Here is a 13,013-nt window from a genome sequence, read left to right on the forward strand (position 1 = left end):
AGGGATGTTTGCCTCATTACAATATTTGTACAAACCGTATTGTGTCACCTTTCTGCACGCACAGACTGCAACATCTGCAAACAGGACTCTGACATTGAACAATGTTCTGCACAACGGACTGAAAGAAGACAGGACACTCAAATACTACAATACCAGTGTCAATGCTGTTGTAACATATGGATTATTATATCATAATATGCAATCATTTTCTGGGTTCAAATCTGCTGAAGTTAGAAAAATAAAAAATAGGTATGGTTAGGAAAGAAAAAGTAAGAATTTAAGTAAAACCACAACAACTCCAGCCTTCATCTCTGATTCAAATCTTGGAAACCTAAAGGCACACATGTGAAAACGAGAGGTATCATGAAATGGAAATTTAGGAAGTTCATTATACTGCAGACATTGTAACACCTTTAGCTCACGCCACACTGGGGTTACATTGTTACGTTTTTATTTTTTAACTTCCTGTTTTTGTCTTCCTCTTTTTTTTAAAGCAATGGCGGGATAGGAACTACGTCTAATGAGATCTATTGTGATCACTTGGCATTGTTGGCATGATACAAGTGTTTTCCTTCTGCACAGCATGGCTTTTAAAAGAAGTTGTTCACACTGATGATGCGCTGGAGGCGCGCCAGTTTCCACTATTCTTACCTACAATATCGGACATTCAGAGCATTAATATGACAGCAAACAACTATTATCGATGTAAAGATAAAGTGGGGCAAACGTCGCGCTCATCCTCCGGTTCCGTTCAGCTAAACAGGCTCTGTCTGCTCTATATATATATATATATATATATATATATATATATATATATATATATATATATATATATATATATATATATATATATATATATATGACGGATTGTGACAAGACTTTATACGGACATTCGTGGTCCCAAAAGGATGAATCCTACTTTGAACACTTTTGAAGCTAAAAGACAACTGTTTGACATGAATTTTAAAACTGATCTTCAAGAAGAGGATATATTCTTAGATATAGATAATCTGATAAAACAAATATCCATTGTGTCCATACAATTATCTGGTTGACTCGTTGAATTTCTTTTACTTTTTAGGCCACCAGTTGACTCTTTACTTCCTCATTGAAAATATCTCAATGATTGCTGGATGGATTGTTGTACATTCATGGTATGAGGATGTACCTTGATCACATAATTTGTATTTATTTAATTACATCTTTTCTCTATTTTTGGGAGTCTTATGTTCAGAATTGATATTTTCTCAATAATCCTCAGCTATACTTTTGTGTTTTGTGCTAATTAGCAAATGGTTGAATGCTAAAATAATCAAACCAATACCATGAAGACGGTAAACTTGCTGAACATCAAAATGCTGGCATTGTTATTGTAAGCATATTAGCATGCCGATGTGACCGTTCAGCTCAAAGTAGAGCCTTGCGTTTCCTTTTTTTCTGCATCACCTGTTGTGAGGCTGTAGAAGAAACACAGGTTCATTGGAAAACAATATTTAAGAGCATAAATAGAAGGTCTGAAGCAGCCACAAAGTTTAGATGTTAGAAGCGGTTGATCTGCTAATTTCACTCAATGATAGCAAAATGTATATTAAGCAGCTTAAAGTTTGTTTGCTCTTCGCAAGTAGGGAGAACTTCGTCTTCACTTAGACGTAAATTTCATCAAATTTGGCCTGCTGATGGAAAATTAAGACCTCAGAGTACGTGACATCATCGGCTGCGTGTTCCTTAATGGAGGAAACTGCAGAATCTCTTGTTCGTTTGTGCTTGACGTCAGAATAGACCACATCCTTTGAATAAGTGTGAAAAAGAGAGTGTTTAGGTGGAGGCCTGCTCAGTTGTATCATTATGTTAGATAACAGCAGCATCACCACATTCAATTTGATTGAAATTGATCCAACTTAAATTCATACACGTGGTTTCAAACCAGCTCACCTCGTCTCTTATAAGAACAGATGGCCTGGCCACAGCCATCGCTGCGCCACTTGTATCTAAAAGAGAGACAGTAAGTCAAGGGAACTGAAACATACGAAACATATGAATCAATGAGTCGTGGGAAGTGCGTTTGTTCTTACCGATGTTGACACGTTGTCTGGCCGTAGCATCCCATCTGAGGAAAGAGTCCTTTGATTAGGTGCATGAAGTTTTTGTATGAATTCTATATTTACAGAAGCATTGAGAGGCAAGTAACAAAAAAAAAATGTGGTCATTAATTTATGTCGGATCTATATTGTTTTCTCTTGCTTATGACTTAACAGGTTTCAGTGAAACAGGTGAGGAAATTCTTTGTTTGAATTGTTTTGTTTTTCTCACTTGCGCTAAGTTCTTCTGGAGTCCTTCACACACACACACACACACACACACACACACACACACACACACACACACACACACACACACACACACGCACACACACACACACACACTCACCTTCTGATGAAGATCAGGTAAACAATGGCTGCCATGATTCCGAACACCACAATGACAACAATCACGATAGCAGACACCAGCCCTGAGGATAATGGCATCTGTTCTGATAGAAGAAATATGACCGTGAAAATCCCTGTGTGTCTTAAATGAATGGGGTTCATATAATCCCCATTCATTCATTATTAATCGCTATAGTTGACGTCATGTGGAAGATCTATGTTCATGTTAATAATTCTTGCTCACCTTGAACAAGAAGGTTGGTGGATCCTCGATATGAACCAATAGGAAAGGCGGCAATGCTGCAGGTGTAAGACCCTGCATCTCCAATTTCCACATTTCGAATTATCAAAGAATGTTCTTCAAGCGCCACTCTCCCTTTTAGAAACGGTTCTGAAATATTAACTCCAAATGTACTACTAAAAACAAGAATTGTAATTTGTTTCTTATCTGGTAGCGTGAGCTCCCACTGAACCTGAGTAACGTTAACTTTGGCTCCTGGGAGAAGTCTGCACGGCAGGGTGACATCACGCCCGAGGTATGCCTTCACTACAGGCAAGACTTTGATTTCTTGTGCTTCGAGAACTGCCAAATAAATGAAATGATATAGTAGCTGGAGATTTGATTCAACAATCAAAGAAAAACTTCATATTTCTAATTTCCCTTCATTTTAGACATGTATGGATACCCCCCATGATTGTTAGTTGTGTAACACAGCCTCAAAAAAGTTAAGTTCTATACTATATATAGAACTATCTTAAACAGAAACATTTTTAATAATTGAAAGCAATTATATCTTATACATCATAATAGCTTTTTAAAAGTTTAAAACAGGTGGTCTTACCTGGGAGTAATGTCACGAACATCACCTTCAGAAGTGTGACAGGAGATTTGCTGCAAGTTTTCATTGTTCATACCTACAGGTGGTGGACAAAATAGCAGAAAAAACATTACAATTCAAGACAGTGTTGCTTTAAAAAAAAAAAAAGAAGCTTTTAAGTCAAATCAACATAATGGAAACTTACAGTTATGAAGAGACAGATACGTCAAGTTGGTGCGTCAATCAAAAACTCTGGAAGAAAACATGAAGTAAAGCCGCGTCAGAAAGATCCCAATGCTTAATGGCATGCGGACGCAGAACAAAAAATATGAGCAAAGAGGAACAAAGTCGCCAGCAGTCAGCACATGCTGATGGCTGCGTGGTTTTACTGTGACTACACCAGTGCTGCAAAGCCACAACCTCAAGGTCTGTGAGCTGTATGCAGTATTACATCCACTCCCTGTAGATTCCTCAAGCTTAAAGTTGGATGATCCAGAGGCATCAACATCTGTCTTATAATGAGTTATTAAAAAAACTCACCAAAGAAAGAGAAGAGGACAGCGCCATGACAACAGCAGGAAGCTTTTATCTGTCTCTCGGCACTTCAAACCCACAACTCATGCCGATTGTTTCCCTTTTTATATGATCAAGGCTGTAATTAAGTAAGCAGTCAGCACTATTTCCTACTGTTTATTTCTCTCTGTCGCCCTCAAAGCATCTACCAGTGGAACACTGGCCTCGTGTGGTCTGACGTTGACATGGTCTTTAAGAGAAACACTAATGTGATGTTAACACATTATATTCTGTATCTTCTTTCATGATACACTAATAGTTTACTATTTAAATACAGATAAGCAGGACTGGCTTATGCTTTGTGGATTTGTATCATTATTGGATGCATTGTATCATCACTCACTGATTTTAAAAGTGTCCAGCTGTCACTTTTTATGGTGGATCAAAATCTCAAATCTTTTTCTTTGTGTCATCTGCCAAAAAGCAAAAACATGTGGGTTTGTAGGAGCTATTTTGTTGTATGATAGCAACATCAAAACACAATTTATTACATTGTTGTGGTGTACATCTGGTGATTAAAGTAGAAATGGAGCCTCAAAAAGTTTAATAATAAGGATCAATTTGATATTCTGTTTGTCTGCGCATTGCTTTTAATTTTTTTTGCTATGAATGTAACATTTCTGCAATTCTAAAAATTGTGCTCAACCATGCAGTTTGATGTCAGATTTGCAATAAGGCTCAAGCTTTTGTTTCTCTTTTATAGACCAGGACATTTGCAAGACTTGGCGCTGGACGCAGCATAGCACGTCTCCTCATATCAACGTCTTCATAAATGTGAAACTATGTGTTTGCATGTGATCAAAAGAAGGGAAATTAAATGATGAATTCAACTAAATGCAAATGTGAATTTCTCCAAATATTTTACAGTTTCAATCTGAGGGAAAAAATATGAACATGAACTGTAACCCTTTTGTACTGGAAGCATGAGAGCAGATGTGCTCTAGTCTAGAGCGTCACTGTCAAAAGAGAAACCTCGTTATTGAAAGATCCAAATTGCTCGCTTGTTATAGTTCTTCAATTTGCAAAAAAATGTTGACAAGGAAATTTGGAATTTAGCAATATGACTAAAAACATGTTTTATTTGAGTATGCAAAAGCATTTTGTTCAGTTGTACCTTTCAGAGTTTGCTCCCAAAATATGTAAAGCAACATTTTACTGGTTTATCAGTATACTTCCTCCTATTTTCATATTAATAATCTAGTATGTTATATTATGTTGTGCTATAAAACGCTCTATTGCTAAATTGTGATGAAATCGATATACATACACCTAACACACAGGACATTTGGAATTGTCTTTCAAATATTACGCACTTGTTTATACAACCCACTATGATCATTAATACGAACATTTTCTTTCATTCTGTTTGAAAACTATTGTTTCAGCGTGCAGTCACAGGCAATATGAGAACAAACATGCTCATTTTATGTTATGCAAACGACTAATTGATAATGTTATGTAATGTTTAATGTCCTCTTTAATTCTGCGTACTTTGTGCACATTTCACCACATGCATTCCGTTTCGCTTTGCCTTTTCGTTTTATTTACGACGATAACAGTGTGAGGAAAACAAATGAGCATAAAGCAGAACACTGCATTCATTGTATAGCTGCTCAACAGTGACCTCGTGTCAAGCCTCCTTGTCGGAGCTGCATCTCAGAAGAGTGATGTATAATCATCTCCACCAATCACAGTCCCTGGATGAATTAGCCCCAGGTGTTCTAGAGTAATCAGGGTCGGGGATGCAAAGCTTGGCCTGTTTCAGTTGGCAGAACTCGGCTTGTTGCCTGCATGTAAATTATTGGTTTTACAGGGTAAGACGGGAATAATAACTGCAACAGGCACAGCTCTGCAGCCTGCTGCATCCTAAAATACAAAGCACACGATATGTTTTCATATTGGAGACTGTGGTGCTTTGAATATTGTGCCTGTGTTGGTACAGAATCAATAGCTAGATTTGCTACAAAAGCAGCTTTGCATCTTCAAGATACAATTATTACTCATTATTAATTACTTTTGATATTTAAAGTACATTTTGGTAAGACTACTTCTGTAATATTGTGATATTTAATTTAAGGATAGTCACACTTTTTCCACCGCTGGTGGTCAGTGTGACACTTCATGCACAGCTTCATTCTCAGGACTTAAAGTTCACATTATGTCTAGTGCTGCAGTTTAATTTTAAAAGTTTTACAAGGTCAGTAACCCAAATACATCTCTTCAACAGTCAAGTAACAGGCCGTCACTTTTTAAATTAAAATGTAAAACATTCAAGGTGATCAGCTTCTTCCTAAATAACTCGACAATCCTTTCATCTGTTGTGAAGTAATACACATTTTCTTGTTCTTTTTTTTTTTACCATGAAGCTCTGTCATTTCATTTTAAACTGGTAATTACATCTGCAGTATAAGTTACTTGGGAAAAGGCATCTGGTGCAATTATTTGTAAAATCAAATGAGGGCACAGGCATTTATTTGTTCTCCTAAATCTCCCAAAATCTGTTTAATGAAGACACACGTGATAATTATTTTTCCAATGTGAGTTTCCACTGAGCATCATCAATGTATCTTGAGTCCAATAAACATTTCATGTGCAGCACATTTTTATTGATTTTGATCAGTGTCCTCGGTCATGAAAAAAATGCATCAGGGAAAGAAGAAACTAAGAAAAACAAAAAACAAAACAATGTAAATTAGTACGACAGTGAGAAAGAATAAATGGACACGATGGCTATATCAGATATTTTTTGGATTAAACTCACCTCGTCTTACATAAAACCTCTCAGTATCAGTGTGCTGATGAGCAGCACTAAAAACGACCCACGGGGAACACTGCAGGATGCTTTATGAAGTAAAAAAAACAAACATTTATCACCACTTGGAACAACATAACACTTACAAAACAATCTTAATATTTAGAAAAAATGCACGTCTTTCCAAATATACGAATGCATCACTTTCCTGACTCAATTAAACAAGAGAAATCTCACCTCTCAGGTTCAGAACTGTGGAGTTTTTCTGCATGGTCACCATATTTGAGGCAGTGCAGATGTAAATCCCTACGCTTTCTGCCTCTAACCGCTCTATGATGTACATGGAGTTATTTACATGTGTGTCATTGCCGTTGAACATCCAGCTGAAGTTTGCTGGTGGGACGGAGTCTGCTTTGCACTCCAGTGTGACTTTCTGGCCAAGTGCTGCTGCTGACGGGCCAGCGATTGATAAGTTATGTGGTCCAACTGCACAGAGAAAAGAAATATAAGTATTATGGTTCTTTATATAAGTAAAAGCACTAATACCACACTGTCAACATACCCCATTATGAGTAAAGTCCTTCATTCACAAAAAAGTAAAGTGTTGAAAGTAGAAACATATCAATTTTGTCTGTTCTTATTCATGCATCATTGTAAAAACAGTCTATTAATCTTGTATGGATTATTCTGTATGTTAGTTTCTCAATTGATTTGTAAAAATTCAAAAAAATCTTGAAAAGTGTTTGTAAATATACAGACAATGCATGTTCGGTTAATCATTTTAGCTGTACTTTGCAGATTTTTGGACACAAAATATATCTAAACTAACAGGATTCTCAAGCTCTCATATAATTATCGTGAAGTAAAACGTACAATGATTCCCTCTGAATTAAGTGGAGGAGAAGTGGTACATGTACTTAAAGTACTCGTCTTTTTACTTTAATATACTACATTTCATCCCTTTATAACTACCATACTGTTTATTTAGTATCGCTATAAAGTTAATGCATACAAGTCTTGCATAGTTTAATAATTGCAAAGAATTAAGTGAATTTTTTTCTCTTTTTTCAAAGTCATAATTTTCTGTTCTCACAGTTGACCGTGAGATTGTAGGCCGCAGTCATGGTGCTGACTGGGTTGCTGACCCGACACTGGTAGTTGCCGTGGCTGGAGCTGTGAACAGGTTGCAGTGACACCGTCTTGTTGTCCACGGAGAAGGTGACTCTGTCACTCTGATGTAGCGGCCGGCCGTCCTTCATCCACTCTCTGGTGCTGATGAAGCCGGAGGCCTCGCAGCTGAGGTTGGCGGAGCTTTTGTCTTCTATCAAGATGGCTGCGGGGCTGCGGATGTTGGCTCCAGTTATCAGCACTGGTAGAACAAAGTGTCAATACAATGAATAAACGGATGAGCAAATGAATGTTTGCTCTCTGTCTGTTTACAATTGTACTGAGCTGCATTTCACTCTACACACTGTTTGTGAATGTGTCAAATATACCCTATAAATCCTTGAATCCTTGCAGGTATTAACGGGACAAATGTGAATAGAATAACTGATTTATTGGATTACATTCAAGGGCTTCAACGCCTTACAGTTTAAAATTAGATTTTTAAATAAAATTCTTTTTATATCAGGTCACAAGGTACAAATCAAGAAAATAAACATAGTATAAATCCCCCCAACAAAACCAAAACATTCAAAATCAGGGCTACAATAATATATAATCCATATGTACAACCTCTAAACACAACTCAAACAATAAATAGGATTAGGGCTTAGAGTTAGGGTTAGCACGACATTGAACCCACCATACACATTGAGTGTGGTCTTCCCCTCTATCTGCAGCTCTCCGTCTTGTGCGATGGTGACGGTGTACTCCCCGCTGTCCTCCAGCACCAGGTTCCTGAGCACCAGGGCGCCCGTGGCTCGGTCCAGTGAGATCCTGTTGGCATATCCGGGATCAGTGATGTTGTTGCTGGTGGAGGTGATGATGTTCACCCCTTTGAAGCGCCAGCCGACTGAGAGGAACGGCTTCTCAGGAGGTGCGAGGGTCGTGGTGAACTTCACTGTACCTGCCACAGCTCCACTCAGAGGCCCCGGGGGTAAGATACCCTCACCTACACACACACCTAATAACACAATTGAGAAATAAAAATGACACCGGCGAACTACATTTTTGGCACAAACCCATCAAGGATGGATTTAATTTACCTGATATAGCCAGCACCAAACAAGCAGCAGTCCTGAGCATCTTGATGTCCAAAAAGACTCGTCTAACGTTGTCTCACAGTCCCACCTTCAAAATCTAGAACATTGAGTCTCAGGTAGTCCTTGCTCTTTTATCGTCCCACAGCGACTCCAGCCCGCCCACTCAGTAATGAAAAGCACAAACACTGTTTACGATGCCACTGTGTAAACTCCTGAGGGGATAAGCTCAGTCAGAAGTTTCCTGTGGACTCGAGTTGATGGGATAATTTGATTTATGTAGAAATGTCCATTGACCAAACCAACGCAGGTCAGCAGTGTTTAAAGAAACCTTGCTGTGGTCTTGGTAATCATAGGTTATTTTTTTTTCTTTTTTCCGTAAACAGGTTTTCACCTTTTACTGTAATTTCAAAATGATAATGAAGAAATGTAATCTTCTAACAATAAACTAGAATACCACTGAAAAAACATTTTTATTGCCGATTTCATGCTGCCAGAGTTATATATGTATATTAAGAAAGCACTTGGACCATCTTCATACTTTGTGGCTACATTATTTTTTGTTTATTTAGTTTTTTAAATTCAACCAAATTCAGTTACTTGAAATTTAAAAAAAAAACCTCTATGAACGTTGTCATTTTACTGTGTCGCAGAAGTCTGAGTCATGGTGGTGATTTTATAAGGTCTTCAGTGAGTGCTTTTTGATTTTCTTCCAGGACGGGTTTCAGGGGCAGCAGTGAGGCGTAGCATTCCTCGAGGAGGAGGATCAAAGACGCCCAGGAGACACTTAACCTCCTCCAGACAGCTCTACAAACACGTCTCTTGGTTCAATATCTGCACATACACTGCATTTACATTTTGTATTTTTATATTTCATTCAGTGACTCTGCATATGCTTGTGTTTATGTTTACTGTTTTTACAAACATCTATCCAGAAACCTCCCAGTCTGATATGGGACAGTCCAACTATTGAGACCCAACCATTGAATCCGAAACGATGAGGCATTGAAAATGCGTCACACGTATCTGTAACTCCTGACATGTGAATGTACCGAACGGGAGGTGAAATGTCCGAATGCGTCACTGTGACCTCTCAATAACAGTGTGCTTCGGTAAGTGGCGCTCTCAGTGTAAATACTGGGAGCGGATTGACTGGAGAATGCGTCCCTCTACGAGAGAAATGGTCCTCAATGTCTGAAAAGAAGACAAGGACGTATTAACTGTTGCTTTATTATAGCACCATGTCACTACAGACACAAGGAAGTCAAACTTAACTCTTCTATTAACTCAGCTTTTACAAAATATCATAACTGAATATCATAACTGTTTAATGCAGAAACCAAAGTTTTATGTGATACCATAATGCATTTTTAACATATGTAGTCACGCTACGTCTACATTTTTATGAGCTCTGAATGGATCCATTGGCCATGTTCCAAGTCTGTGAAACTGCATGTGAAGGGAAGATCACAGTTTAACAGACAAACATTGAAAACCAAACCCCTTTTGTTCAATATAATAACCATGTCAGTAGTTGGAGTTTTTGAAAGCAATGTAGACTATATTATGTTATAAAATTGTAAGGAATGCATTATTTTATCAGGACTGTCATGATAGAAACTGATAGAAACCACAGCCGTACTGAAGAATGGAATATTATTTTTTGTCGGACCAAAATTTAGCTTGAAAAAAGTCAAAAATATTTTTGGTGATAAAGTGATTAATTGACTACACACACACATTTGAAGTACAGCATAACTCACCAAATTCCAGAAACGCAGATGGACAGTGTCCTTTTCATATGCAAAAATAAACGAGGCTCAATCACAAAACAAACATTTAATTTCAGTCTTGTTTGGGATTTCAAAGTTAAATGTTCTTTCAGGAGAGCATCGAAGTTGTATTTTGGGCTTACTTATGGTAAAAGATAAAAAAGCGATTTAAAATGTCACAAATTTTTAGAGCTTTCAACCAGGTTGACCTTTGACCTTTGCAGAGTGCAGCTGACGGGTCTTATCTTTTAAATTAGTTAATGTTTTACAGCAGAGAAAAGCCACTGTCTTGCATGGCAGTAAATCCCCAATATTTACATAATTATGTCACCTGACTGACTCCCACTCAACCAGAAAACTGAGAAAAACACGAGTTTGAATAGAAGTGCCAGTGATGTTCTGTTTAGACTTCGGAGTCTGGAGCTTTTCAATTTCTATCACTTGGTAAAGTGACAGAATAAGAAAGCTAATCGATCAGGTAATTTCATTTCAAAATGTTTTAAATGATACTTCTCTTGAATGTCGCTAGAGGATGCCATTGTATCCAGCAATCAGTGAAGTAGACACCTGGAGAGCAACACTGTGTGTTTTTCCACTTCTGCTTCCTCTTGCAGTCAAAGGAGAAGTGGAACTCTGTCTTGAGTTAGATTATAAAATATTTTTAATTATATTTATGTGAGACAAATGTTCTTTTGTTCTGCTGCTTTGCATGTTTTGTTATTTGGTATAAAGATAAATGCAGATGGATACAGGAATGCAAACACAATGGTGCTGAAATGCAAACATGAATCCTGCAATGAAACCATTGGTATAATATTTCTGTGCTCTGTGATCTGCCTCCTGCTCCAGTGGGATAACACATGTTCTCCATCAATTAGGGTTAATCTTGTTTACTGCAGAGATTACAAACAGCATTGACCTGGTTTGTGCAATGCATGATGTCCAGCCCCTCTAAACATCACAAAGAGATACAAATACTGTTTTGTGTTCTCACTTGCATTATCCATGATCCCTCACTGCATCCAGGTGTTTCTCCACACAAACATTACATTTCATAGAGATTGATGTTTTATTTTTAAATTAGTAAAACAGCAAAGTGACAGACAGCTGAAATTTCTCTGTCCTTGTCCTGGTCTGTCCGGACCTTGTGGATTAATGATTTGTGTTTGTAAAAGTAATGATCTAATAATAAAGATAAGACTTGATAGGTGAACGGTATTGAAGAGGGCTCCATGAATTCCTCTGTGCTGGACCTGACCGGTTCGATACACATCTGTATCTCTGTAGGGTTGAACACATCACTTCATCCTGTACTAATAAATAACAAAGTCCATTTACTTTTACACAACAGGTGTCATAAAGTATTTATTATAGACATAAATGAAGAACATAGAAACATTGCTCGATAGAGTCCAGTAATAATAATTGATAAGATAGATGGTGTGAGGATACATTCAAATCATTGGGAGTTCATAAACCTTTGAATAAAAATATTGCACTAAGATAGTAATTAGATAAACAGTAAACTAAGATATATATATATATATATATATATATATATATATATATATATATATATATATATATATATATATATATATATATATATATATACATATATATACATATATACATAACATGTCATATATAATACCCATTCCTTCACTTTATTTCAATGGTTATTATTTGTAATTATTTACAGTGTAATATAGTACATGGTGGTGTTGTGGCTAGCACTGTCACCTCGCAGCAAGAGGGGCCAGGGTTCGATCCCAAAGCTCTCCTCCTGTGTGGAGCTTGTGAATGTGAGTGTGCATGGTTGCCTGTCTCTATATGTGCCTTCCAGGGTGTGTACCCTGGGGTCGGCTCCAGCCTCCTTCGTGACCCAATTGAAAATTACATATGCATACAGTTGGTGTCCATGTTCAACAAATTCTTGCAAAACCATCAGATGTTATTGTAAAACCAGTTTACACTTAAGTTGCGATGAAGCTATGCAGCATCGAGCTCTGCACAGTGAAGAGTTGGATAAATACAAAAATGTAAAACAACACTGCTGCTTTTCTTTGAGACTTGGTTTTGGAAATTTACGAAGGCTTCTTATTTGTGTTTTTCTCCTTTTATTTATGCTGCAAGAGTAAAAGGTTAAATGATTATAGCGATACAAAAATTTGAAATGTGAATGTTCTCGCTTTCAAAATAAATATCATTCAGTCACATTTAACTCGCCTTCAAAAGAGTTCACGCCGTTCGATGCTGCAACTGAGATCGTATATACGTCTGAACGTTTCTCCTTCACGCTTAACTTTGCTTGGGGTCAAAACAGAAGTTCGTTAACTCACGATCCATTTTATCACTTTCATGATAGAGGAAAAAGATTTAAATATAAGGAAGAAGAAGTTAGATCAGGTGAATACTTACCTTTTCGAAGTGCTGGATAATTGTTGTTGACCCTGAAAAAAGTTAAG

General features: G+C 37.3%; 1 protein-coding gene across 1 annotated transcript; it reads right to left on the reverse strand.

Moving 5' to 3' along the window:
* Positions 1-6,440: 6,440 nt before the first annotated feature.
* Positions 6,441-12,362, reverse strand: LOC137781155 (carcinoembryonic antigen-related cell adhesion molecule 20-like). The gene is made up of 7 exons (XM_068569743.1): positions 12,289-12,362; positions 8,780-8,841; positions 8,377-8,697; positions 7,663-7,938; positions 6,807-7,055; positions 6,579-6,658; positions 6,441-6,478 (listed from the first exon to the last, which is right to left on the reverse strand). Exons 1-6 carry the CDS (start codon positions 12,360-12,362, stop codon positions 6,585-6,587), a joined length of 1,056 nt encoding a protein of 351 aa, XP_068425844.1. The 3' UTR covers positions 6,441-6,478; positions 6,579-6,584.
* Positions 12,363-13,013: the final 651 nt, after the last annotated feature.

The sequence above is a fragment of the Clinocottus analis genome, unplaced genomic scaffold, assembly GCF_023055335.1.
Source record: "Clinocottus analis isolate CAN_PGR_092001 unplaced genomic scaffold, fCliAna1.0.p SCAF_9, whole genome shotgun sequence".
Taxonomy (NCBI): domain Eukaryota; kingdom Metazoa; phylum Chordata; class Actinopteri; order Perciformes; family Cottidae; genus Clinocottus; species Clinocottus analis.

Coding starts and splice junctions, on each gene's coding strand:
- LOC137781155 (XM_068569743.1), bottom strand. CDS start 12,362: ATGCACACTCACATTCACAAGCTCCACACAGGAGGAGAGCTTTGGGAT. Junction 8,842..12,288: donor CTGGCCCCTCTTGCTGCGAG/GTGACAGTGCTA, acceptor AGACAACGTTAG/ACGAGTCTTTTTGGACATCA. Junction 7,056..7,662: donor CTACAATCTCACGGTCAACT/GTGAGAACAGAA, acceptor TTCTCTGTGCAG/TTGGACCACATAACTTATCA.